General features: G+C 41.1%; 1 protein-coding gene across 1 annotated transcript in view; it reads left to right on the top strand.

Annotated features, from left to right (window-relative positions):
• ANO4 (anoctamin 4) overlaps positions 1–25,843 on the top strand; it is a 117,669-nt gene that overhangs the window by 50,590 nt on the left and 41,236 nt on the right. The window contains exons 8-11 of the mRNA XM_075209245.1: positions 965–1,071; positions 8,386–8,441; positions 16,761–16,882; positions 18,747–18,881. Of these exons, the coding sequence (XP_075065346.1) occupies positions 965–1,071; positions 8,386–8,441; positions 16,761–16,882; positions 18,747–18,881 (420 nt within the window). The remainder of the gene's footprint in view (positions 1–964; positions 1,072–8,385; positions 8,442–16,760; positions 16,883–18,746; positions 18,882–25,843) is intronic.

The following is a 25,843-nucleotide window of genomic DNA, read 5'->3' on the forward strand; positions in this document are numbered from 1 at the left end:
TAGTGACACGCAGTCAGATACACTTAGAGCTGCATGTGAGGCCCTCAGAACACATTTACCTTCATCTCAGTTATAGCTTAATGCTCAAAACAAATGCATGTAAAAATATGCTGAGTCAGAAGCATCTCAAGATGTGTTCACCTCTGCACCAGCTGCATATGTTCCAAGTGTAGGTCTGGTGTACATCACATACACTTAGGGGTATATTTACCAAACTGCGGGTTTGAAAAAGTGGAGATGATGCTATAGCAACCAATCAGATTCTAGGTTTCATTTATTTAGTGGATTCTACAAAATCAGAGCTAGAATCTGATTGGTTGCTATAGGCAACATCTCCACTTTTTCAAACCCGCAGCTTAGTAAATATAACCCTTACACTCAGTCGAATTCTAAGCACAAGAAAAGTTTGTTTTGAAAGTGGAAATCGTATTCACTATTAGGTTTGATTTAAACAAAAATACCTCTATACTAAAGCAGTTACAATCTTTCTTCTAGTGTATGATTGAAAGTAAAAATGTATTCTATAATACACTTCTAAATCATAATGCAGGCACTATCAATGAAAAATTCAGCTTCCGAGGTGAATCCATATTCATCCAAACAGTAGCTGCTCTCTAGTGCTGGCAACCGACATCATCATCAGTGTGTATTTGCACCAATCCTCAGACATCTGCAACGGATACGGTTACTGAATGGGCATATCCGCATCTCTATGCGGGTCTTGCCTTACTCACAATTGCGCAAGCACACCCTTACTGTACTCAGTCTACATTAGACTGCCTCCTCCATCCCCCGTTGTGCCTCTCCAATCATATAATGGTGCAAGTATCAGATGTGAACAAATCTGCGTTTGTGTATTTTTCACTAAACAAATGGGTGTATGCCCAAATCAGCACCAGTCCCAATAACTGTAGAGTTGTGCTGTTGTTCATTATGTAATAGCTTTTTTTTTGTTATTTTGTAGTTTTATCATAAACAACAAAGACACCTTTTTCAACAATGCTACAAGAAGTCGGATTGTACATCATATTTTACAAAGAGTTAAATACGAAGAGGGAAAAAATAAAATAGGTAAGTTATTTTCAAGAACCTTTTTATAACAAAAATTAAAACAAAAAACTACAAATTAGAGGTGATAATCTTGTCTTAGGTAGCACCATCCAAGGCATCCCCCGTCCATAACCCATCACTCCAATCAGCGGGCAGGAAGGAGTGTGGTGACTGATGGGATGTAAGGAGCAGGGGTAGTAGATGGAGAGCAGGTACTCTTACTCTCCTCACCCTATTACTTTCATTGGGGGAATTTAATTAAAATATCCGCACAAGGTGCCTCGGGTGGATTTTTTTTACAGAAGAAACGCTCATTTTTGCTTGCGCCCCATAGAGGTGCAAGCAAAAGTGAGCATTACTTTTACCATAGTAACGGTAAGAAAAGTGCATCCGCGATTAGGAATGTCACCACGCCAGCTCCTGTAGTAAGCACCTGGTGATTAGAACAATAGCGGGTGGAGGTGGGGTTAAAATGTTTAAGTGCTTGCATGATAAATCAAATAAAAAATGCCATGCAGTTTAAGCAAAAAAGTTCTCCGAAAAATGGGGCCTGATTTAAAAAACAAAAGAACTAACTATAGAGGGCACACTTACATTTATTGAAAATAGCAAAACATTTTTATTATGTACTTTTTCATGTTCTTATTATTCATGTCTTATTATGCTGCTCATTAATGAAAGTATTAGATAATCCCTAAGCTTTGTAAATATGTTTAATTTGCAACTCATCAAACCATTGTGAATATTTCTTGTGCAGTAAAAGGCGATTTAGTCAACTTGGCTAGACACAAACCTCTGTGGCATTATCACTCTGCTCTTTACCTCTAAATAAATTAATTTTAGTCCACTTTTCTCTATATTGTATTGTGGCTGCCTTTTACAAATTGTGGGAAAGCTGTTTGCGTAGATGTTATTGTCTAGCTCTGTTATTATTTTTATAGTACAGTTGAGGTCTGCAGTTCTTTAACAGTGTTAGCAACATTGCAATGCAGTTACATTGCAGGGTATAAGTAAAACAGGTTAGAATAGGTTTGTGTTATATATAAAACCATGCGAGAACTGACTCCTTTCTGCAAAGAAAATATAGTTATAGAGGTAGATGTAATATGCATAATCTACAATTTCATTACTAACTCCCTCGCCCCCAAAGAAGAATCCTTCAGGACATTAAAGCAGCGGCAGGTTTCCTAAATCATTACCACATTATCTAAGAAAGCCTCAGCCACACTGCATTGTTCTGACTTGCAGCTACAAGGAGAGCTCCATAGGTATATATTCCCACTTTACCTACTCCTAGTCAGAATCCCACTATGCCAAACTTCATCTTTCTAATGAATTGTGTCATCAGCCAGCAGCCAAGTGACATGCTAGCAATTTACTATGCCAAAAAAGTGCATTGAAAGAAATATACAGGGTCAAAAAATTACAAGCAGAAAATATGGTTGAGTAATACAAAAGAAATAACTAAAATATTATTGCATGGTGTGATTTAGAATGACTGTTATTGCTAGCTAAAATGTCCACCATGAATACAGATAAAGGTAAAAATACATAAAATTAGGCTTATTTTTGGTGAGATTGGACCAAGCATCTCATGGTCTGTGTTTCCAGTTTAAGTAGACCCAGAAATCTGGTAATTGGATAAAAAGAATATGGAAGCTAGTTGGTGGGGTACAATAATTCATGGACATAGGACATTAGTCTTAAGTTTACTAATGTAAGTTCTTGAGATGGCCACAAAGGTTTTACTCATTACTATGTTTAATGAAATGTTGTTGGTGTAAAATAATTTTATTTTTCAGAAAATAGGGATTTTTAAAAGGATATAATAATGAACTTGTGCTACAAATATTACACAGGTTAGACCCTGCACATGTAGGAAAAATCTGCAGATCATCAAAATACAGACATTAAATCATAAAGTAGGATATAGGCACTGTCATGTGACATTCCACAACAGGGTATAGTTCCTTGTAGGCAGGGTTGCTAACTCTGAAATGAAAACTAAGCAACCGCTAAGTGAAAAACAAGCCCAAACCAACCCTAAAAAGCCCAAAAAAAAAGCCCAACTTACAGAGCACAGGGGTGTTAGTGTACTGAAAACCACAACATGTATTTATTATTAAATAAATACATATAAAGATTTCTACAATCTGTCTTCAATGTTTCCTCAATAGAACATTGGATAAAATACTATACCATGTTTCATGCAGTATCTGGTACAGTAAAACATTGACCTGTTCTCACTGCTATCAAAATGCATTAAATGAGAGTTAATAATTCCAATACTTTATTCATCTACTATGCATAGTGACCAGTCAGGGACAAATACGAGATTAAAAGTGAATGTAAATAGAATAATACTCGGTTTCCATGCAGTTTCACCTTAGGCAATTAATATGTTAATATGTTAACCCTTAAACAGTGTCACATCTTAAATCCTGGAATGGTCCCGACTGTGCCCTACATCTGCCAGGCTCAGTGATACTAATATTCTACATACAGACAGAGCACATATAAATATAATATACAGTATACATAGAGAATATTCGGTACAAGATACATACTACAGACAGATGTACTGACACAAGTGACTCCTTTCTCCATTTTGAATCCCCCTGGTTACTGGGACCCCCAGCTATACCCACCCTGTGCATTGCTGCACAGGTTCCCCACTAAACCACACATGGAGATCTGAATTTCACATGTTCTTAAATCCCCCTGCAAACAGAAAAATAACGCAACTCAAAAATAAAACAAGCCCAATTCCGCTTGTTATAAGCGGAATTGGCAACTATGCTTGTAGGCTATTTTCTGTCAGGTACTAAATCTTAGGGGCATATTCAATTGTCGGCGGAAACCGTTATCACCGTAATAGTGCGCTGAAAAACCGTTATTACTGTATTTTTCTCGCTGGATTTCAGCTCGCAGCTCCCTGAACCGCGATTCAAAATCCAGCTACTTACTACCGTAATAACGGTAGTAGTTTTAACGCCGCGGAAACCCGCGACAATTGAATATGCCCCTAAAGATCTGAGTGTATGGTATATTTGAGAGGTTGTCAACCTTTTTCTATTATATAACCCCTTATAATGGTAAATATTTGCTGTATTGTGTGAAATTTTACCCCCAAAGTATATACAGTTCTTCAAAGTGACCGCAAATGTCTATAAATGTTATAAAGAAATCCTTTGTCTCTGAAAGTAAAGAATAATAAATTTGCTTTGGTAAAATATGCTTTATTTTTATAAAACGCATGTGTGTATCCAGCTGGTGAGATCAGATTCTCAGCTTGACACTGAGTCCTCTTTCTGCTCAAGATATTACTTCTAACAGTACAACCTCATGTTGTCTTTTCAAAGTAAATGAATTACGGTGAGCAAATTGAGACTCTGACACTGCCATTAACTTAGTTTTAGAAACAAGGAAGCAATTGGAATCAATTGTAGGAGACACTATTTAGGATACAGTATTTCATTTGATAAAATAGTTTTCTTCCTAAATAGTCGCATATTGAAAAAGTGAGTATCAAGGAACTATTGTATTTTATAGCTCATAGCATGAAAGTAAATTAAATTGGTTATTTTTGTTAAAAAATAAAACAAAAAACAATGCACAGTTCTGATAATATTTATTGTTTTGTGACCATGCAGCACCCTTGCACTATGCAGGATTTGTATGTCAAGGCTTTGTGAAGTTTGCATCTGCTGTAGGTGTTCCTACATGCTACTTTAGGGGCTGGTACAGGTTTTGCAACCGGAAATATGGTTAAAAGGCTCAATCCTGCATCCTTAAATCGCACAACATATTTGTTTTGCTGAGGCAGAAAACTTGTTTAAGCAGTAAATAATCACAATATAGGTAATCAAATGAGTGCAAATGAAACTTTTGATGAAGCAAAAGAAATGAAACACAAAAGAACACTTTTTTATGTTTTTTTTTGACTGAGTTTTTATTACATTTTGTAAAACTTACGGAGGGGTACAGAGAAAAGAAAAGGGAAGAAAGGTAAGACATTATATTGGGGAAAAGGATGGAGGGGGTACATAGTATGGAACACAGCAATAGGTCATAAAATACTAATTTAGACAAGTGGCCACATCTCTGAAATATTTAGTCCGATTGTAACAAAACTACTTTTTTATATTTTACAATATACGTTATTTTAAAAAAAAATATGAATAAAGTAAAAAAAATCAAGGGGCATTTTTTCTTAATAATATAAGAAAAATGTTAAAAATATATTTTTTACATATCACCACGTCATAAAACATATCTACAAGAAAGCAATAATATACTAGTCTATCTAAGACTCCTTACACTTAAATAATGCCATGCAATTCATGTGATACATTTTGTGAATTAAAATTTTGTACATTAAGAAATATAGATACACAATTTTTCTTACCTAGGCAGCAACATGCAGATACGAGAGCAGTATTTTTGTATGGTGTTTCAGATCTATGTAAAAGAAAGGTTACTTTACCAGCTGTGTAATATTTCTATCTCCATAAATGTCGGATTTGTCCTGTTGCACTGCTCACATTACTACAATACATTATAGACTCATTTTACAATCATAGTAATACAGGTGCTAAGACCGTAAATGTACTGTTGATGCAGCACGACTTGTGGCCATGATGATGAATAATTGTTTCTATCAGACTAAACAGATCCTGGCAATCAGTATCCAGTGTAGGAAATGATGACTCACTAGGCAGTCTTTCAAAATATTAACTTTAAAATTACATAGATAAAACGAAACACATAAACACATTTCAAAGTACAGCAGTATAGGTTTGAACCTATTGTATGCAGTGAGGAAAACACTCAGATGTTCTCGGTTCAGACTCTCATGTTGTTAGCTGCATTATGCGGATTCATTTCAAATGCAGACCATATAATGATATTTATAAAGTTACTGAGGCTCGTTTGAAACCATGAAATATGTTTTGATGTACCACGTTCTCTTATACTGGGATGTGCCTATTCTGCTGTGTACATACATTGTAGCACACACCCCTTTCTTTTCATTTGTTATGGTCCATTCATGCAGATGCTTTTTTACTTTATTTTGTGAGTGTTTAGTGTCCTATAGAAATGCATGTCTCTGCAGAAGTAAATCACCTCAAAGTCCTGTCTGTTATTTGTAACACCTGTTTAATTAATTTGAACCTTTTTTTCCCATTCCCCCTTCTTTTTAAACAGGGGTTGTGTGTTTTATTTACATTTTGTCTTGGTGGACAACATGTCCCAGTGGGCCCTGGGTACCAGCGCATGCTGGTACTTATGTTTCCTCACGTACCAGCATGGCAACCATAGGTATGCTGGTGCTTGTGGCACTACCAGCATGCCCTGGCAGCCATGGATATGCTGATGCTTGTGTTACTACGAGCATGCCCCTGCAGCCATGGCTATGCTGATGCTTGTGATACTACCAGCATGCCCTGGAAGCCATGGGCATGCTGGTGCTTGTGGTACTACCAGGATGCCCTGGTAGCCATGGGTATACTGGTGCTTGTGGTACTACCGACATGCCCCGGCAGCCATGGGTATGCTGGTGCTTGTGATACTACCAGCATGCCCTGGCAGCCATGAATACGCTAGTGCTTCTGGTACTACCAGCATGCCCCTGCAGCCATGGGTATGCTGATGCTTGTGATACTACCAGCATGTCCTGGAAGCCATGGGCATGTTGGTGCTTGTGGTACTACCAGCATGCCCTGGTAGCCATGGGTATGCTGGTGCTTGTGATACTACCAGCCTGCCCTGGTAGCCATGGGTATGCTGGTGCTTGTGATACTACCAGCATGCCCTGGCAGCCATGAATACGCTAGTGCTTCTGGTACTACCAGCCTGCCCCGGGAGCCATGGGTATGCTGATGCTTGTGGTACTACCAGCATGCCCCTGCAGCCAAGGTTATGCTGATGCTTGTGGTACTACCAGCATGGCCTGGCAGCCATGAATATGCTGGTGTTTGTGGTACTACCGGCATGCCTCTGCAGCCATGTGTATGCTGGTGCTTGTGGTATTACCAGCATTCCCCTACAGCCATGGGTATGCTGGTTTTTGTAGTACTACCAGCATGCTTAAACTGTTAATGGCAGTCTGGGTTTGCTGGGACCTGTAGTGCACCAGGGACAAAATGGTGTTTTTAGCATAAAATATATTACATTACCCCACACCCACTGCCCAGGGGTGTGGATTTTTTCTTTGTGAACCCCATCTTCCAAGGGAATCCAGCCCTGTGTTTAATACCTGTTGACAGTCACAATGTTGCCATTTTAGCCACATAGACACACTAAACCTGTTAACATTTTGGTTTTGACAGGTTCAGCATCGACAGATTGACTATATTCCACTCTTCCATATTATAGAATTTTATTGTTGTTATATTTCCACATTGTTTGGAAAGAGGAATAAACAATATCACAATGATTCACAATGTACCATTGCAAAAATCAACAGCCTTGTCTTCACTAAAACCAACTCTGCCTTAACTTCTCCACTCACGCCACTCACTTCCTCCACATAAACTATTCTCATCTGACTACTTTCTCTTCCTAATCTCCTGCTAAGTCCTTCACTACCTTGGTAAGACAGGCTACCTTCCTTGACTTATCAATAGGGCATAGATGAGATGATGACAGCGGGACTTGTGTCAGGCTCCCTGCTGTGGTCTTGACCAACCGTTTGAATCCTTCTAGGGGGCAGAAAAATAGCTTTTGTGCTGCACCTACGTATATTTTCACATTTGTAAATGAACCCAATGTTTTTCTAAATAGCTTACTGCTGAGAATGCTCTCACTTCTACTATTCCAGGTATTTATGAGATCAGAGGCAGAACTAGCGAGCTGTGGGCTCCGGTGCAGGAAAGCGGGGAGGAGAGAACCGGGGCCCACAGCTCGCTAGTTCCCCGTGCAGATGGCCCCATTATCTCCGTGGGCCCTGATGCACCGCACCTGCTGCACCAATGGTAGTTCCGCCACTGGTAGCTCATAGCTATCTTTTCTGTGGGAAAATTCTCACCTTTTATTCACTATTGTGCTGTAGTTATTAGATGCGTAATACTTCAATGATGTCACAGCAGCTTGGGAAGAGATTTGTCAGATAATTTAATATGATATAAATATTATCATTTACATTTGTGAAAAATGCACTTTATGATGGGGGAATTAATGTTTATATATTTGACTCCTTTTTTTTCACTGTGCAAGCTTCTGATTATGTGTAGTGTTCTCATTGGTGAATCTTTGACATGATTATTTAAATGGTAACATAATACATAACATTGAAATTTTAATTAAATATATTTTCTTTTTTCTTTTTCTCAGGACTGAACCGCTTGCTTTCTAACTGCACCTATGAGGCTGCATTCCCTTTACACGAGGTACATCTTAGGTCATAACAAATCAATATCTTCCAGAGGGTTAGAATATGTTTTTATCTTCTGCATTGTGGCTATGAACTTGCTTTATTTGTCATTGTCTTTGGCTTTTTGTGTGTATACAGTACAGTGTGAGTCAACATTTATTTCATTTTTCATTCTGCTCAATGGTAATAAATCTAAGGGGCACATTTATCAATATTAACATAAAGTGAAAAATAGTTTTCAATCCTTATCGCAATGATAAGGATTGAACTATTTCTCACATTTATGTACAACCCTGCACAGAAACAGCAGTTCCAAAAAACTGCTGTTTCTGTGATAAAAAAAATCACACTTACCCGCCTCTTCGAAACGCGATGTCCCTGGATCTCCTCCTCGTCCTCTTCAGTCTTCTTCTTTCAGCAATTGCGCATGTGCAGTTTGAACAACTGCACATGCGCACAAACATCTCGCTCAATCTCTGCAACTATCGTTGCAGAGAGCGAGCGGTGAGTGACAGGGAGGGATCACATGATCCCTCCACACATGCGCTGTCCAGCTCTGCTCTTCGGAGCAGAGCTGACAGCACTGAGATTTCTCATTAATGATAATGTATGCCAGCTATCAAGACAAGTTCCTGAAAAAAACTATTTTTCGGAACTTGTTAGATTGCAAGAGGGAGCAGTCACCATACTGTTAAATGGTGACTGCTCCCCAAAGCGAAGCAGAATGCAAAGCAGCAGATATCCACGATATCTGCTGCGATGCACCTTTAATAAATATGCGGGGGACACATCGGGGCATGGATTCTACATTAAGTGCACGATAGCGCACCATCACAATTTGTTAAATATACCCCTATATCTGCTAGAAATGTATTTACAAATTGAGAATTTTATATACCGTTTATTTAAAGTTTAGAAGATGACATGTCACCAAATGCAGTCAGTTATAAACAACATCCAGAAACTATTATCCTTTTTTTCTTGCTCTTTTATGTTTATCAGATATATCTAAATTTGATGAACAAAATGGTAAAACAGAGGATATCATTCAAAGAATTTCATGTATTGATTGTTATGTATAACTAAAGGGTCTCTTCTTTGTAACAAAAACCGATATAACTTTACCAGTGGCAGACAAAGCAGTATGAGTCCCGTATTATGCAGCCACAGAAGCCATCATATTATACAGTAACAAAAGACTACATATGCTATAGCCCAGGTCCGGACTGGGACTAAAAATCAGCCCTGGCATTTAAAGCACATAGGCCCACCTCTTGTGGGCTCCATGCACTACATTGTTGCACACTGATGCTGGCGCAGTGTGTGTTGCTGGTGCAGTACAACATGAGTGTGTGTGTGTGGGGGGGGGGGTATTTATTTTTCCTAATGACCCTCAATATAACATTGTTAGCACCCATATTACATCAATAAATACCATGACATTACATTATTAGTACCCAAATTACAGTAATAAATAACCCCCCACACACACTCCTACTACATCGATACCCACCCACATCACAGCAACCAGCATTACCCCCCATCCCCACATTACAGTATCCAGCATGACCCCCATTCCAGCAACCAGCATCACCCCCCACATTACAGCAACCGGCATCACCCCCACATTACATCATCCAGCAACACCCCCCACATTACAGCATCCAGCATCACCCCCACATTACAGCATCCAGAATCACCCCCACATTACATCATCCAGCATCACCCCCACATTACAGCAACCGGCATCACCCCCACATTACATCATCCAGCAACACCCCCCACATTACAGCATCCAGCATCACCCCCACATTACAGCATCCAGAATCACCCCCACATTACAGCATCCAGCATCACCCCCACATTACAGCAACCGGCATCACCACCACATTACTGCAATCAGCATCATCACCCACATTAGAGCATCCAGCATCACCCCCATTCCAGCAACCAGCATCACCCCCACATTATAGCAACCAGCACCACCCCCACATTACAGCATCCAGCAACACCCCCCACATTACAGCAACCAGCATCACCCCCCACATTACATCATCCAGCATCACCCCCACATTACAGCAACCAGCACCACCCCCACATTACAGCAACCGGCATCACCCCCCCCCACACACACATTACAGCAACCAGCATCACCCCCACATTCCAGCAACCAGCATCACCTCCCACATTACAGCAACTGACTTCATCCTCACATTACAGCAATACCCTATCATACTTATTAGCAATACTAAGCCCCAAACACACTACAACATTGCCACCACCACGCCACCCCATACTACAGCAATACCACCAATTATACTGGCGCCACTGTAGGAAACCAATGTTTTGCTATTTTCAAATCTCCCACAAAATAGCAACAACAGAATACTTACACACATATAGGTAACAGGTATCCTTTTCCCTCAATTTAATAGCAATGGAAGAATTTTCATGAATCATTCCACATGAAATAAAACTCTAACAAATATATCAGAAAAAACATAACTATTGAATGATCATTTGAACCCACGCGGCCGCATTAAAAGTATTTCCAACTACAGAAAAATGTCAGAGAAAAATATTTTTTTATACTACTGTAACTGGTTATGCGTCCTTTCTATTCATTTTAAATAACACAGTATATTAATTAAGGGGGATAGAGGAGGTGAGTGAGAGATAATTGGATGTGATCCATCTGTTTGATTAGATAGGAAACATTTAGATTATTTACCTGGAGACATCTACTCCCTTGACTCACAGGCAGGGTTGAAAAGAGGAATTTTGGGACCCAGTACAGCAACTTCTTTGGGCCCCCGTCATATTCAACAATGAGAGACTTGCCTTTGGCAGAAGTTCATATTATGCCACACCGTAGTGCCCCCAGTTCATATTATGCCACACCGTAGTGCACCCAGGTCATATTATGCCACATAATATTACCCTCAATTCATATTTAGCCATGCAGTAGTGCCCACAAATCATATATCATACAGTATTATGCCACAATAGTGCCCCCAAATACCATTATGCCATACATTAGTGCCCCCAAATAACATTATGCCATACAGTATTGCCCAGACAAAAAACTCATTCACAAATATAAATTGGTACAGCATATCAGATACTAGAGTGTGAGTCCCAGGAGCAGCTTAATACACCATTTACAATGCAAACAAAAATATATATATAAACATAATCACAGATAAAATTTATGACAAGCAGTGTTTTTTCCTCTTAATTAAAAGTCTCTGTACAGATAAATATGCAAGAAAATTACAGCGCAATAATGAGCAATGCATAGTGTTTTAAACATTATTGGATACACAGTAGTGCCCCCAGTTCAACAAAGGATGGTTAAAAACACATTGCACACGAGAAAATATATGAACTTACCTGATTATGGCATTCTGTGTTTTGTTCTCCTACTGGGCACGCTCGGGCAATGAGGGATCTGCAGCTGTCCGCTCACACAGCCAGTCGGGAGCAGGGACCGAGGGCAGTGGTCAAAGGGGAAATTTAGAAGTGGGGGTATGGAAAATATAAGTGAATGGAGTATGAAGGCTTCATTTTTTATTTTCTTTTAACACTTGTCCCCTCTGTGCACTCCCATTCTTCATTACTACTTGTGTTTTATGATGGCTGCTTGCCTGACATTCCCATTCTTAAGATGTCTCTCCCTTTACACTTTCTTTTACCTATGCCCCTGCACCATCTTCTCCTTTGTCCCTCTCACTTTACTCCCTGAACCCCCTTCCCCCCTGGCTATCACCCCTCTTCCTGCACCCCCTTCCCCCCTGGCTCTCTAACCCCTATTCCAGTACCCCCTTCCCTCCTGGCTCTCTAACCCCTCTTCCAGCACCCCCTTTACCTCTGGCTCTCTCACCCCTCTTCCAGCACCCCCTTCCCCCTGGCTCTCTCACCCCTCTTCCAGCACCCCCTTCCCTCCTAGCTCTCATCTCTCTTCCAACACTCCCTTCCCCCCTGGCTCTCACCCTTTTCCAGCACCCCCTTCCTCCATGGTTCTCACCCTCTCCCTTCCCCCCTGGCTATCACCCCTCTTCCTGCACCCCCTTCCCCCCTGGCTCTCTAACCCCTATTCCAGTACCCCCTTCCCTCCTGGCTCTCTAACCCCTCTTCCAGCACCCCCTTTACCTCTGGCTCTCTCACCCCTCTTCCAGCACCCCCTTCCCCCTGGCTCTCTCACCCCTCTTCCAGCACCCCTTTCCCTCCTAGCTCTCATCTCTCTTCCAACACTCCCTTCCCCCCTGGCTCTCACCCTTTTCCAGCACCCCCTTCCTCCATGGTTCTCACCCTCTTCCTTCCCCCCTGGCTCTCACCCTCTTCCAGCACCCCCTTTCTCCATGGTTCTCACCCTCTTCCAGCACCCCTTTCCTCCATGGTTCTCACCCTCTTCCTTCCCCCCTTGCTCTCACCCTCTTCCAGCACCCCTTCCTCCATGGTTCTCACCCACTACCTTCCCCCTGGCTCTCACCCTCATCCAGTCTTCCAGCACCCCCTTCCTCCATGGTTCTCACCCTCTTCCTTCCCCCCCTAGCTCTCACCCTCTTCCAGCACCCCCTTCCTCCATGGTTCTCACCCTCTTCCTTCCCCTCTTGCTCTCACGCTCTTCCAGCACCCCTTCCTCCATGGTTCTCACCCTCTACCTTCCCCCCTGGCTCTCACCCTCATCCAGTCTTCCAGCACCCCCTTCCTCCATGGTGCTCACCCTCTTCCTTCCCCCCTTGCTCTCACCCTCTTCCAGCACCCCTTCCTCCATGGTGCTCTCCCTCTTCTTTCCCCCCTTGCTCTCACCCTCTTCCAGCACCCCTTCCTCCATGGTTCTCACACTCTACCTTCCCCCCTGGCTCTCACCCTCATCCAGTCTTCCAGCACCCCCTTCCTCCATGGTTCTCACCTTTTTCCAGCACCCCCTTCCTCCATGGTTCTCACCCTCTTCCTTACCTCTTGCTCTCACCCTCTTCCAGCACCCCTTCCTCCATGGTTCTCACCCTCTACCTTCCCCCCTGGCTCTCATCCTCATCCAGTCTTCCAGCACCCCCTTCCTCCATGGTTCTCACCCTCTTCCTTCCCCCCTAGCTCTCACACTCTTTCAGCACCCCCTTCCTCCATGGTTCTCACCCTCTTCCTTCCCCTCTTGCTCTCACCCTCTTCCAGCACCCCTTCCTCCATGGTTCTCACCCTCTACCTTCCCCCCTGGCTCTCACTCTCATCCAGTCTTCCAGCACCCCCTTCCTCCATGGTTCTCCCCCTCTTCCTTCCCCCCTAGCTCTCACCCTCTTCCAGCACCCCCTTCCTCGGTGGTTCTCACCCTCTTCCTTTCCCTCTTGCTCTCACCCTCTTCCAGCACCCCTTCCTCCATGGTTCTCACCCTCTTCCAGCACCAGCTCCCCCCTGGCTCTCCCACACTGGTGAAAACCCTGCCCCCCCACCCCCTGCGAGAATCGTGGCACCCCCCTTGTGAAAATCCGCATACCCCATTCGAAAGTCACGACACCCCCGTGACTCCCGTGCGAAAATGCGCGCACCCTCCTCCCACGAAAATCGCGGCACCCCCCCTCCCCGAGATCCCCTCCCTAGTCAGAAAAAAAAATAAAAACTGTAGAAAACTGTGTCCACATTGCAGGGCACAGTGCACAAGATAAGGGGGAGGGAGCAGAGGAGCCCTCGTCCATCGCACAGCAGAGGTGCAGGAATCCAAGAAGTGTCGGCCGGCCCATCTAGCCATCGGCCCTTCTGGCATTTGCCAGAAGTGCCAGGTGGCCAGTCCGGCCCTGCTATAGCCACAGAAGTACCCACTTTATGTAGAAGCAATGCAGTCAAATCCAAGGGTGAAGCTTTCCTTTTGGATGCTTTGGGTAAAAGTTGAACTATCAGCAGCAACAAATAGGCCCAGGAATAAGTCCAGTAGAACAGCATCCAGTAATATGTCCAGCACTATTAAAATGCTACTGATAGTCACCAGTAACCAATAGTAAGATACTACTAATATGTCCACCAGTACTAATATGCGACCAAAGTAATAATTAGGATAGCACAAGTAGTGAAGGAGCAACATTGCGGCCATCAGTAGTAAAATGTATCAACTATGGCCATCATTTAAAAACACGTGTCTAGCAGGAAAGGATATATAGCCTGTAAGCGTGTGCCTATCAATGCTGAGTAATGGTTACAGTACAGTATAATGTTCTTTGTTCTGTGTGTGTTTAGTGTAATTACCAGTATGTGTGCTTATTCTGTGTGCAGAGTCTGAACAGTTGGAAATTTGTGTAGTGCGTACCCAGCCTAACACTTGTTTTGTTTATAGTAAATGCAAAAAGCGGTTTGTTATTTACTGTTGAGTAATTTTTAGGTTTATTTCATAATAAAATATAGAAATTGAATAGTTTTAAAATAACAGCAGTACTGGCATGGGTGGGTGACCAATGGTTGGCCTAATGTAGGTACTGTTTTGAATTTTTAGCTTGGTTGATGGTGTTGCTGTGTACAGGTCTGAAGGCAGCTGTGGTGTAAAATGTAAAATGTAGTGTAGTGTAAAGCTTGTCCAGCGGTATTTCATGCCTCGAGAGTGACAATCTCTAGGTGCCATTATGTAATGTACCATAAATGTATATTTTATTCCATAATAGACTTTGTACCAGGAAACATATGAATAAGATTTATTTAGGGTATGGGTAAGCTAATTTGAGTATATTACATTAACTTGAGTAAGAGATTACCATGGTATGAGATGTTTCAGGAAGAGTTTTATTAATATCAAGGTTACAACACAATGAGGTATTTTTAGATTAGAAAGAACCTGTTGCCATGTTCTCTACTGTCTCTTTATTGCTGTATTACATAATACCTTATGCACTATGTAAGGAGCAAAAACAATGGGCTCATCCATGACCCTATTCCTGACGAGATATGGTGTTTTATAGCACAGTCTCCTTCTGATAACTCAGCTTGGTTTTTGAGACAAGCTTCAGACCTCACAGTGCTCTCTTCCTCTGTCCCTCAGCTCTCACATGGGGAGACTGAGATTACACAGTTGAGTCCCAGAGCCTCATTTTTCTGCATTCAGATGTGAAGGAAGTAAACTCAGGGAAGAATATAGCAAATAGAAGTAAACTATTGACATTTTCTCATGGGGATATGCCCATCAAAATAGTAATACTCAATTATATACCTATCGATAGTAATTATCATTAATATGGTTCTGGGAAATAACATGTTGGTGTGATGGTAGGAAGTAGTGTTTTATTTTTGTTCCTATACGGATAGTGGGATATAATTTTTTTATTTTTGTTAATTGTTATTTCTATCCATTTTCATAGTACGCATACATACCAAAAAAAAATCCATATCTAGATTTGTGTGTATTTTAGACTTACATCCACATATGCCCGGAGAGGCGTAACGTTGGTAGTAAAGGTCTATTCATCTAACTATAGCATGCCACCTAGAGATGCAATATATTTGGTTTAGGCCGTATCTCTCGATATGCCTCTTTGGATCCGTATCTTGAAGTCCTTGTATAAAGATACGTTATAATGATGAAGACACCAATGGCACTACCTAGCCTCTTCTAAATGCCTGCTTGCATATTGACACATACCGATAGCCCTTCATTCATTAGCATTAGCATGCGCCTATATTATATCAAGTATCGACCGTTTATTCACATTACTTATTTGTCATTTCCATTTGGACTACTGCAGGAAAGAAGTTTCTCATTGCTATGAAGGTAAACAATGGCTGTGGGGGTGTTTATATATCATTACATTTTATATGGAAAATGCAATATTTGCATCTATTAAAACCACGACCAGACATTGTTCTCACTTGTGTATATTACACTTCATTACATTATATTGTGTACATAGGGTAGTATGACTTTTGCCTTTACTACCAACACTGTCAAGCTGCATCTCTACACAATTGTTAGGAGTAAGTATACACTTTTGTATACCTGAAATTTGTGTGCTTTTTTGAATTGGACCTATATTGAGATACTTGTGAATCAACAGATACAAGTATGTATGATTTTTTTGTGAAAGATATTTGGAACGCAAAATGCATCAAACTGTAAATGAGGCCTTTGGTGAGCCCTATGTACAAATGCAATTTAGAAATATTTTTATTCTCAGACCAATCTACACCATTCTGTTTCCTTTGCCATTTAATATTTGTTTGAACACAATGTTATTCTACTAATAATTGTACAATAAAGTCTATATTATACTCTTAGCTGGAACAATGTAGCTATCCATGGTGCTGAACCCACATTATTTTAATTGGCTCCTTATATCTTCTTTTATTTTTTATATTTAAGGGAAGTCACAGAAGTAAGAATTCAATAAAGACCCACGGAGCAGAAAATCACAGGCATCTTCTTTTTGAGTGCTGGGCTTCCTGGGGCGTATGGTACAAGTATCAGCCTCTGGATCTTGTACGGTAAATGAACTTCATATTCTTTCACCAGAAGTGTCTAGAACAGTGGTTTCCAAACTGTGTGCCTAGGTTCCCTGGGGTGCCTCGGAGATCTCACAAGGGTGTATAGTCTGACTAAATTACATACATATGGGCAGCATGGTGGCATGAGTTCGATTCTTGACCATGGCCTTATCTGTGTGGAGTTTATATGTTCTCCCTGTGTTTGCGTGGGTTTCCTCCCACACTCCAAAAACATATTAGTAGGTTAATTGGCTGCTATCAATTTGACCCTAGTCTCTCTCTCTCTCTCTCTCTCTCTGTCTGAGTGTATGTTAGGGAATTTAGACTGTAAGCTCCAGTGGGACAGGGACTGATGGGAGTGAGTTCTCTGTACAGCATATGGGAATAAGTGGCACTATATAAATAGGAGATGATGATGATACATCTATTTTTTTGTTCAAGTGTGCTTTCCCTGTCACTGAGATGACACTTGTTAAGTTGTATTTTATAAGAAATGGAAAAGAAGGTAAGCTATTATTTATAGTAGGAAATTAAATGCAGAAATGCAGAATATATAATACAATTGGGTCATTGAGTAAAAATTAAGTACTTGGTTGTGAGTTTAATATGAAAAATAAATTAATACCTGGTCAGAAAATGTAACTTTGATAAAAAAAAATCCATAATAAAGACATAGTTTTGCTATGTATGAGAGGTTTGTATTTTTATAAAACCTTGTAGATTACATACATGTCTTTTAATAGTTTATCTTGCACTAGAATACACTGTGGCAAGTCTCTCTAGTTTACCACCTTTCTTCCTAGGATCTCTGAATACTGTATAGCACAGGAAGAAAGGGGCTCTAAGAAGCTATTGCCATAGTGGGAGCCATATACTAAAAAATGGAACAAAAGGCACATGGAAAGAAGCATATATTTTATGACTGTGAAGATGCACAACAGTGATGATTGTTGGATTATAGGGATACCAATGTTTGGAGACAGTTTATCCAAAACGATGTTTGTCAGTTAAAAGAGCATCCTGTTTTTTTTGGTTTAGAATTTGGCATATAAAATTACTTTGGTGTTAAACAGGTAATGACTGTTACTATATGTATCTTAACATGCTTCATGTGAAGTAGAAACCTGTGTTTAATATTTCATTCCCAGAAAAAAACTTTTATATTGTACAGATTGCTTTAATATCACTTTTTGAATCTTTATGGCACATTTGCTTACATTTCAAACTTTGCACTAGACAATAGCAACCAATCAGAAAGTTGCATTCATGGTTTGCTTCACCTACACAGATAACAGTTAATTGCTGATTGATTGCAGTGATTCAGTCCAGGTTTTGCATCTAAATTAAATATTCATAAATAAGCCCTTTTGAGTCATGACCCAGAAAAGTCTTCCCAATGCTTTCACACCTCAGGTGAGAATTCAATTTGGCACGAGGTGCTGCGATTTGTCTCCAGAACAGTCCACGGAGACACATCACGACAGAGTTTTTACTAGAATCTCCATTCATTTTCCCTCAAAGAAAATGAGCGGAGATTTTGTACGATATTAGCGGGCAATCTGTGCAGCCGGACATTGAGGCGATGTCGGCGGCACCACACGGCTAATTTAATTCCCCCCTTAGAATCTGTCACAATCCTCTCAAATGTTGCACATAGGTTCCCAAGAATTAATGCAAAGACGGCCAAAGGTTACATTATATGGGGTGGTAGCTACTATTTCTTTTCTAATATTTCCTCTGTATAATACAGGATCTTTCAGGTAATTCAGATACCTAGGTATAAATAACTGTATAAAAACTATGATATGTTAAGCTATATTTCTTGTAATTTTGTTACAATATTACTTTGCTTATTCCCTTACAGGAGGTATTTTGGAGAGAAAATTGGCCTGTATTTTGCATGGCTGGGTTGGTATACAGGAATGTTATTCCCAGCGGCTATCATTGGGCTATTTGTATTCTTATATGGAATGTTTACATTGGATAACTGCCAAGTCAGGTAATCAGTTTGCATCTGCACTAATACAGAAACTGAAATTTGCTTCTTGTGAAACTATATATCAAAAAAATGTTCCCACAAAATGTCACCTACATCTAATACAAGTATACAATTACATTACATTACATTACTGAAACAGGTCAGATGTGATTTTGCAACAGTTAATATAATATATTCCAGATTATCTGCATTCACATACAGCACATTAACTTGAATAATTATTTCAGCTAAATATTTTACCATGCTCTCCTCATTTTTACCTTTCAGACATTTGATGTAAAAAAAATTGCAGATATTTGAGATGTGTTTTGTATTGCTTAAATTAATTGGTGCATTAGAATGGGACAATAGCTATATATTATATATAAAAATCATTGGTCTGTTTGTTTGTCTGTCCGTTTATGCATTCGGACACCCCATGCATGTAAGGTGGTCCAGTTGGATCCTGGCCAGGTTTTAGGGGAGTTAGAGTCCCAGTCGGACCTCCCGTTGCAGTACGTTGGGCAGAACTTTGACCTGGGGGGCCTGTTCTGACCCTTCCACTGGATGGATTTGGATGAAAACTTCATAGAGTGGTAACATTGGATCCCAGAAGACATACTGGGGGTTGAGGTCCTAGTCGGACCTCCTATTGGTGTATGCAGGGGCGATCTTTAAGCAGGGGAGCCTGTTCTGGGCCTTCCACTGGATGGATATGGATGAAAACTTCACAGAGTGGTGGCAATTGGTCTGGGATGCCTAATGGAGTGGTTGGGGTCCCGGTCGGACCTCCCCTTGGTTACACTGGGCAGAACTTGACACAGGAGGGAGCCTGTTCTGGGCCTTCCACTGGATGGATTTGGATAACATCTTAGCTGCTAATTCTTTTTGAAATGTTGACAGTTACAGCCAACTCATTGATAGCTTAATAACTTCAAGATTTAAACCCGGGCAACGTCGAGTACTTCAGCTAGTCCCCATATAATTAGCAACTAATATACATGTTAAGAAGTAATGCAGAAAACGTCATATGAGGATAAATTGGACAATGTTTTTCTTATACCTCAAATGCATTGCATAGCATAGATTGTGTTGCTAGTCACATAATTGAAGATATTGATCAGCTGATGGCTGCTAACATTTCCCTGTGTATCCCATAAATTTGGTTTCACTGATTGCACCACTTTTTCCACATGCTCAAAGGCTCTCCCTTTTCCCTCTATAGTGCAGCCCTTGCCTCATATCTGCTAGCTTCCTATGTCTCCAGTCCTGTGCCCCACATTATATAAAATCTTGTGCTCATTATACCATCCTGTGCCCAATATGCTATGCAAGATCATGTTCAATACATTATACCAGACTGCACAAATTACTTTACACCAAGCTGTGCCCAACACTTTATATCAACCTCTGTTGTTATGTTAGTCTGTACCTAGCACATTTGTCCAGCCTGTGCTCTTTACCCATCACATATTACCATCCTCTACACAATATATTACATCAGTCTGTGGTCAGCATGTGATCCAGCCTGTTGTCAACATGTAAAATATGTTCCCTACACATAACTAGCCTGTTCTCAAAACCACATTATACCAGTCTGTATCAATTCCACATTACACCAGCCTGTGTGCCCATCATTACTACAGCCAGTGCCCATATATTTACAACAACCTTCTCCCCCATTATTCTAATAACCTACACCCTAGCATTACAATATTCAACAACACTTTAATTACAATAGGCAGCCCCTTTAGTCCCAATATATTATATCAACCTACTCTCCATCGCACCAACTTGCACCCCAGCACCACACTATACAATCTTGTGCCAAACACCACATTATACTTTTATATTTTACCAGCCTGTGTTCAATCACATTATACCTCTTCAATATATAAGCCTACAATAAAGTAGTATTTCCCCCCTTAATATACCAGCCTTTGCTATACTTATTATACCAGACTGTGCCACCCACATTATACCAGCCTTTGCCCTTTAAAATGCCAGCCTTGTCCCTCCCTCATAATATTGGGCTATACACTTATTTCACTAACATTTTCCCCCTCATTGCAGCATCCTGGACACCCTCATTATACCAGCATGTACCTCCTTGTCATACCAACATTTCTCCCTCAACATATCATCCTAAACTTCTGCATTATACCAGCCTAAGTCCCCTTAGTAAAACCAACCTGTGCCTCCTCAATATAGCAGTCTTTGCTCCCTCAACATATCAGCCAGTGTCCCTCAATATAGCAGCTATTGCCCTTTTTATGCCGAACTTTGCTGCCCTCCTGATATTAACCTGTGTTTATCAATATATTACACTGTACCCTTTAATATAGTAGCATGCACCTCCTCAATATATCAGCTTGGACCTCTCAATATTCCAGCTTTTCTCAATCATTATTTTCCACTCAATTTAACAACTTTGTCACACGGCACTTATTTGGCTTCTATAAACAGAGACTAAGACATTCACCTGTGCCTCATTAAGCAGACCTCAAACCTTTAGTCCTGATCTGCACATGTGCAGACTGAGTACCTGTCTGCTTTTGGCAAGATTCCTATTGGTTCCTGGTTCTGGCTCTAAACTTGAAAAGGCACTTCCTCCCTTTCCTCTGGGCCTGTTGATGAAGTTACCTGTCTAATTAGGTTCCTACCTATTCTGTGTGCTCTCATCTGGATTGTCAGTGCCTCCACTGTGTTTGCTGTTTCACTGGCTATACTGCTCAAGCTGCACCTGTCTCTGCTGTGTTGCTGTTTCAAGGGCTATACTGCTCAAGCTGCAACTGTCTCCACTGTGTTGCTGTTCCACGAGCTATACCGCTCAAGCTTCACCTGACTCTGTTGTGTTGCTGTTCCACGGGCTATACCGCTCAAGCTGCAACTGTCTCTGCTGTGTTGCTGTTTCACTGGCTATACTGCTCAAGCTGCAACTGTCTCCACTGTGTTGCTGTTCCACGAGCTATACCGCTCAAGCTTCACCTGACTCTGCTGTGTTGCTGTTCCACGGGCTATACCGCTCAAGCTGCACCTGTCTCCACTGTGTTGCTGTTCCACTGGCTATACTGCTCAAGCTGCAACTGTCTCTGCTGTGTTGCTGTTCCACTGGCTATACTGCTCAAGCTTCACCTGTCTCCACTGTGTTGCTGTTCCTTGGGCTATACCGCTCAAGCTTCACCTGACTCTGTTGTGTTGCTGTTACACGGGCTACACTACTCAAGCTGCACCTGCCTCTGTTGTATTGCTGTTCCACGGGCTGGATTCCCTAAGCTACACTTGTCTTCTTTGTGCTGCTGCTACATGGGCTGTGCTGCTCAAGTTACATCTGACCCTGGATACCAGGCACGATTGGAGAAGTGCTGCTACAAGACAGCAGGATTACCAGGTTAAGCTGTGGAAGCAAGAGACACTGGATGATCTACGGAAGAGTCAGAGAGGAGGAAGGTCAATTGAGCAAGGGTCAGAAGCCGGAAGATCCACAACATTACCAGGGAGTAAACAGGAGCGAAGTTAGTCAGGGTCACAGCAATAGCAATTGATGAACTGGCCCAGTTTGTTGGAAAAGGCAGTCTTATAAAGGCCAGACACCGGTGATCATGATCCAGATCCAATGATGAGAACTTAACCCCTTGTAGGCAGAATCTGATATAGGCAAAGCAGCATCCACAGGAGAGATGTTGTACTGCAGACAGAGGCAGAACCTGGCAGGTGTTAAAAAGGGGCACAGATCCTTACTAGGATGTAATGCGGCTATTAAAAGTGTGATTTTCCCTAAGCTGTTCTATCCCCTTCAAATGCTTCCGATTGGTCTTACTAAATTCGGTTTACACATTTGCACTGCATTGTTTTCCTGTTTTTTGTGGCAATCCAAGAAGCCCCATATTGCTAGAAATAAGTTGATTCTTGGGAAACCCCAGGGAGGCTTAGGTCTGCCAGATATACTCTCGTTTATACCTGCGGCCTTATTCCGCTACATCTCAGATTGGCTCCAACACCAGGGACACTTCACGAATCAGGCGTTGGAGGCCGCATTAGTTTACCCATACTCACCTGCCACTCTACTCCACCTACCCAGATCTTTAATACATTTTAATTTCACCAAAACATTTTTTGAAAGATACCTATAAGTCTTGGAGTCAAATGAATAGAAAATAGAACAGGGACTATAGATATTCTAGAATACTTCCGATATGGGGAAACCCTGCATTTCCTCCAAGCATGGAAAATGCTAACTCCCTTGTTTGGAAAACAAATTTGTGTACCCAGGGAATTCTGAAATGTGCACGACAGGAAAGACCACGTAGAAAGTGTATCAGTTTATTCTGATTAGATTCTTGTTTTTCTACCCTGCTGACAAAGTGTTGCAGCAGGTCCTGAAGAGACAAATTGCCAGCAGAATCCATGGGCACAGTATGCTGTCATAATACTAGCAGAAGTGGATTCACCTTTGCCAACCTGGATTAGCGCTGGCAGTAATAGAGACCACAAGGAGGTTTGGGCCTTCTGCGCTGCCTCCAGGCGAGACGAGCTGGTATCAAGTGCTAGAGATTAGTCAACATAGCACACTACGGACTGCAGAATGCCAAATCAGAAAACCCAAAGAATTGTCGGAACAAGCCGGGTCAGCTCAATCGGAATAACACAGTACCAAACAACAGGCAGAAGAGCAGTCAGGAACAATCTAGTTTGGGATACACAGGAATCGGCCACAAGTTGCACAGGAATGCTGAAGTAAAGCTATGGAGCCTAATACTCTGGCACTGGTCTGTGCACTGAGCAGGTTTAAATAGCTGAGCTGAAGAGCAGGGTGGGTCACAGGACAGAACACATGATCACAGGTTCAGAGCTCTAAAAGGGCCTTGCGCCTTCTGTTGTGCAAAGTATTATTATTATGGTACAAAGTTCTGCACCTGGAGTGGAGGGACGAATAGAGTGAGCGTACCGGACAGCGAGTTTGAAAACAACTGCCGGACTTCGATGTGTGACAGAATTGCTGTGATTAAAGACATATTTGACTAGGGGGCACACTATACAATTTCCAAAAACTACGGGGAAATGTTGACATCCCTAATGCCCACTTTTATATGTTCCTACAACTCTGCCATTACATAACCTCACTGCGGAGACCGGAGATTACACCGGAGACCACCAATAACCTACACACTTTAAACACTTTCCTTAAATCAAATACCTATAGGATTAGATATTTATATACTGGCCTCATTCATACTGACCCTGCAAACACCTGTAATAAAATGCACGAGGCATGGCAAAAAGACTTTCTGACTATGGCCAACCCGAAACCTCTGCTACAGTATTTTGAATCCACATGGAAATCATTGGCATCGACTTTGCTCCAGGAGGTTCATTTTAAGTCAATTTATAGAGTCTATGGGCCAGATTTACTAAGCTGCGGGTTTGAAAAAGTGGGGATGTTGCCTATAGCAACCAATCAGATTCTAGCTGTCATTTTGTAGAAAGTACTAAATAAATGACAGCTAGAATCTGATTGGTTGCTATAGGCAACATCTCCACTTTTTCAAACCCGCAGCTTAGTAAATCTAGCCCTATGTCTCTCAGTCTAGGCACAGGCTAATTGTTGAGGGGAAGATGGGGATGTGCCTGAAATGTAAAACGCAAAGAGTAGATATATTGCACAATTTCTGGGGTGGCAGAAAGATTAGTAAATTCTGGAACATGGTCGAAATTTTTTTTAACAGCAGCTATAACATACATGTGACGAAGACTATGGAACCTCTTCTCCGTGGCAATTTTCACATTTGGAAGGATGCATCTCCCTCTTCTGCACTGTTCTTTGTTCTAACAGGGATGTTACAGTTGCTAAACAGTTAATCTTGTGACAATGGACATCCCAGGCCCCACCTCTTCTAGGTGCATTGAAAGCCGCCCTATTTCACATTATCTATCTTGACAGGAGAGTTACTCTCCCTGATATTGAATGGGGGGGGGGCTAGTAGAATTTCACAAAAAATGGGTATGTCCCTGTACAAAACAATATTTTAAAGCTGTTTGAGTCTACTACATGGTATCTTCTCAGACAACTGGACTGAGATTTGCTTCTCTATCAATCACTCCTCTATCCTTCATAGGTAGTCTGCCTTGACCCTCCTTTGCCGCTGCCTTTCCTTTTTCCCCACATGCACTCTCCCTCGAAGATTTCATATAATTTCTCTACTCTGGTTTCCTCCAATATGGAAAAGTTTAATTAATTTCTACAAAACTTTATGGCTTAGATCATTTTGTCTTACAACCATTTGTATGCGTAACCGTTTAAAGCGCTACGGAATTTGCTGGCGCTATATAAATAAATGTTGATGATGATGATTGATGATGATGTATGCTTTTTAAGAAAAACCCTGTTCATAATAGGAATTCCATCCATACCTACTATATATCCTTTCACACATTCATGAATGTTGTGATACATTGCACAGAACCCTTCTATATCTGTTTCGCATCTGGGGATTTTATCCATAGTGGACAAGATTTATTAAAATAGTATTTGTAAATAAAAATACTATTTTCGATCATACAAATAAAAAAAATATTGTTACTTCACTTACAAATCAGCAAACACAGACTTTATTGTCTAGCTTTCCTACTACACTACAAAACATTACTGTGCATATATTGTTTGTTTATTTATGTACTTGTATGTTTCTGTCGGACATTATTTCTGGAACCTCCAAAGGTTTTGTTCCATAGGAGAATTTAATCACACACAGATTGTTGTGATTGACAGTTGCTTATTAACCCATCTTTGCTGAGAAGATTCTGTAGATATATATTGTTGTACCCTGAGGACATGCTGTTGAGCTTAAACATGGCATAATGTCTCAGCTCACTTATACTCTTTTAGAGCTTTTATTATCTATATCCAGTGTAAAAATGACATCACAATATTATTATATATAGTAATAGGATAAAGATTACAGTTTAAGCTATATTTAACTATG

The sequence above is a fragment of the Mixophyes fleayi genome, chromosome 4, assembly GCF_038048845.1.
Source record: "Mixophyes fleayi isolate aMixFle1 chromosome 4, aMixFle1.hap1, whole genome shotgun sequence".
NCBI lineage: Eukaryota > Metazoa > Chordata > Amphibia > Anura > Limnodynastidae > Mixophyes > Mixophyes fleayi.